Raw genomic sequence first — 3815 nt, 5'->3', positions numbered from 1 at the left:
CCGCCGAGACCGGGTAGTCTGGGTCCTCCGGAGGACCCGGCCTGTCGTTTTGGACACAGCCATAATCGACAGCTGGCAATAAAAAGCTGGAGAAAGCTCACAATTTTAATATCATTCATCATTTCACAAAATTTCTACAACCCTGGTTCAAAGTGTGAATAATAAAGTCATAGGAACAACATGAATAAATAAGAAAATAAAAGAGCCAGTACCTCTTGTAGTACGCCAGCTCCTCCTGAAGTAGAAATACTTTGGCTTTGAGTTCATTCCTCTCATGTAGGACGTCCCTCAGTTCTTGCAAGGTGAACCGGGGCCTATTGGGGTCCTTGGGGTCCAGGCCACCTGACTCGTCCTCCTCACAAAATGCCTCCTGCCGAGGGAGAAATGTATCATACAAACTCAAACACACCAAAAGAAGGAAAAAAATGAGTTGAAGGAAGTGTGGATACTTTAGTGAAATATTTAAAAACAGCAGGCATATCTTTTTATTTTTTGATTTTATGAATTTATGCATGTTTTATTATGTGGACAGCACTTTGGTCCTGTGGGTGTTTAAAGTGCTCTATAAATAAAGATGGTATGGTATGGTATATCTTCATCGCACATCACCTCCTGGCAAGTGTTGGACTAAAAGTCACACATGAGCGTTTTTTTGTTTCAGTGCTTTTGTTCACAACTTCAATTCCAAAAGGTTGGATGTTGTGTAAAATGCAATGATTTATGATCTCAAGAACTCATTTTATTCACAATGGAACATATTGAACATTTTAAGAAAAAAAAGTAATTTTGAATATGATGACAGCAATATATTGTAAAACTTTCAAACAGTAGATATTCAGAATTTGATTTGCAGAAGAAGACAAGAAATTTTACATCTAAGAAATAATTATACACAAACTACCGTAGTTGCTATGTTTTAATGTTTCTACGTGGAATAATTCTCACAGAAATATACTGTATATAGAAGTTTAACAAACTTTCCGATAAATAAAGAAAAATTAAATGTTAATAAAACATAAACAAACATTCATTTTTTAAATTTATTTTTTCAGAGTTTCTTACAGCACCGCCTAAAGACTCGGAGAATAGTGAACTTGATGTTTTTATTCAGATAACTTCAGGTTTAAACTTGGAAACAGTGGAACAAATAAAGTATAAATACTAAATTCAAGATTCTGTTTGAAGTTTGTTACATGCAAAAAAAATAAATATTTTATTATATTTATAAAAATCAGTTTGAATAATATTGTATAGAATTATGCATAATAAAAGTATAAGCATACATATATGCAGAAAGAAAATGTTGCACTTTATATAAAGAACAACTTGCAGGTCTGAATCCACTTCCAAGGAGTTTTCCAATGATTCTGTTTATCTTGGAATGTTAAAAAAAAGTACAAAAAAATCTTTATTAAATCTGGTCACTTTTAACATTGTAGGTCAGCCACTTCTACATTCGTACCAATTTTCATGCTGCTAGATACAGCCGTTTCCGTGCTATTTATAAGTTTGAGAAAAATAAAATACACTGTATGAAAACAATATCACCCCCACTTTGATTATTGGGGGTCATAATAAAAATCTGGTGGAATAAATAAAGTTTAAAGTGGTTGTGTTGTTAATGCATTTGTCATTTGCATAGACATGTTTTTTTTATTCTTGTCAAGAATCAAACAAGCTGGTATAGCAAAATAAATAATAATAATAACAACAACAACAACAACAACAACAACAACAACAACAACAATAATAATAATAATAATAATAATAATAATAATCAATAATTGCCTTTAAGCTAATTTTGTTGTTTAATGATATTAATTATACTGATAATATTAATATTTTGCTCATTTTGATCTATTTTTGCTTTTGTTTAGCATTGTTGCGGTTGCTAGGTGAAAGGACATATGCCAGGGTAAGTAAGGGAGGGAATAAAGCAGAAGGTTCTGATGCATCTCAGTAATCCAGGTAGAAAAAAAATCTAAAAGAAAAAAACAGTAGGTCCTCTGGATGGGTTCTTCTTTAGTGAAACGTTTCATCTCTCSTCCAAGAGACTTTTTCAGTCTGATGAGTTTCAGGTGAACTCAGYCTTAAAAGCACTGCCTCCACTATGTCCACTATCATTGTCCACCATGTGGGGGCAGTGCTTTTAAGACTGAGTTCACCTGAAACTCTCAGACTGAAAAAGTCTCTTGGAGGAGAGACGAAACGTTTCACTAAAGAAGAACCATCCAGAGGACCTACTTATTTTTTCTTTTTGATGAATAAAGCAGAAGGCTCAACTGACCAAATTCACAGCCACTTTTCATGGTTTTTGCAGTATACCAAGGACCCAGCCCCTGAATTTGTACACAGCTTCTTACTTTTAGTTTATAGCTAGTCCTATTGCTATTTTTAGTTTTTAGCCAATTCTTAATTTTAGCTGGCCTTTTTGCTGCTATATTATTTAGTTTGCTTTTTGTTACTTATAGATTCTTCCAAATCCTTTACTGTTTTGCTACATTTAGTTTTTAAGTAGCTTTTTGCTACTTTAGGCTAACATTTTGCTACTTTTGACTAACCTTTTATTAACCTTTTATGTTTAGCTTCTAGCTTGCTTTTCCTTGTGCTTAGCTGAAGTTTGGCTACATTTTTAATTGACCTTTGCTCCTTATAGTTTTTAGGGATCCTTTTGGTATTTTTAGCTTATACCTGGCAGTCCTGTTGCTTTTAGCTAGAGTTTAGCTACATTTAGTTTTTAATTAACTTTTTGCCACCTTTAGTTAGCATTTTGACTCTTTTAGCATGCAGGTAGTGATCTGCTACTTTGAGTTTTTACCACTCAATTTTAGCTCCTTCAGCAAACCAACAAAGTCGTTCATCATCATTCACACTGCTTTGGGCAGAAAATGTCATTTTTGTAGTTTACTGTCAGTGTTTTAAATGCATAAAGGACCAACTTGAAGTGCTGCTAGAAGCTGAACTGTCAATGATCTATATTTAGAGGTTTTGTAATATAGAAAGTCTCACCCAGTTGTCTGAGGAGAAAAAAATCCCCTCTGACACAGTCATTTGTTGTCAAAGTGCCATGCAGAGCCATGATATAATGTTCCCAGGGTCAGTGTAACACACCACCAGGTTTTCTGTTTTTACACATACAGCCAGCCGTGCTATTGTAAGGAATGCAAGTTTAGTGTTAGATAACACACCACCCTATTTTTTTAACATGCATTTCTGCATACCCAAAGCAATGCTGCTTGATCTTCATCCTCCTCATCCTTGTGTCTTTTTGGACTAAAGGAAAGAGATGGGGACTGCAGAGCTGGGTCAAACCTGCTCATTATTAGCTGGAATGGGTTCGATCTTTCTGACCAGCCCTCAGCACCCAACATCATGGTGGCAGTATTACCACTCTGGYGGAGTAAAAAAACAAACCTTTATTATAACTTTACTGAATTTTGTTGTCAGTATCATAAGAAAACATGATCAAAAATTGGAAGCCAGAATAATTGCACAGAAAACCAAGTGAATTCTGTTAAACATTTTTATTCTTCAGCAGTAAAACTCCATCCAAGCACATGCTTTGCCTACTGTTTCCTCAGCTATTTTAGATAATTTTGAACCTGTGTCCTTGTCTGAGGTTTCTGAAATAGCCTTGAAGCTGAGGCCTTCACATTGTCCTAGTGACAGTGTTCCACCTAGGCTGCTGAAGGAGGTTTTTAATTCTGTAGGTCCATGGATTTTAAATTTTGTTAACACCTCTCTCTCTTCAGGTTGTGTTCCAGCAGCATTTAAACATGCTGTGGTCCAACCACTTCTTAAGAGCAGCTTGGATC

The 3815-nt window shown here is 35.0% G+C and overlaps 1 protein-coding gene across 2 annotated transcripts in view; it reads right to left on the bottom strand.

Annotated features, from left to right (window-relative positions):
- Positions 1-3815, bottom strand: part of rilpl1 (Rab interacting lysosomal protein-like 1) — a 64004-nt gene that overhangs the window by 25118 nt on the left and 35071 nt on the right. Inside the window, exon 5 of one of the 2 annotated variants that reach the window (XM_014022486.1) lies at positions 213-370. In XM_014022486.1, the coding sequence (XP_013877940.1) occupies positions 213-370 (158 nt within the window). Of the gene's footprint in view, positions 1-212; positions 371-2702; positions 3393-3815 lie in introns of those variants that run through there. The other variant, XM_014022487.1, reaches the window with a different exon arrangement.

This window comes from Austrofundulus limnaeus, unplaced genomic scaffold (assembly GCF_001266775.1).
Source record: "Austrofundulus limnaeus strain Quisiro unplaced genomic scaffold, Austrofundulus_limnaeus-1.0 Scaffold332, whole genome shotgun sequence".
Taxonomy (NCBI): Eukaryota; Metazoa; Chordata; class Actinopteri; order Cyprinodontiformes; family Rivulidae; genus Austrofundulus; species Austrofundulus limnaeus.
Note: the sequence above shows the minus strand (reverse complement) of the source record. Positions and strands in the feature narration are given on the sequence as shown.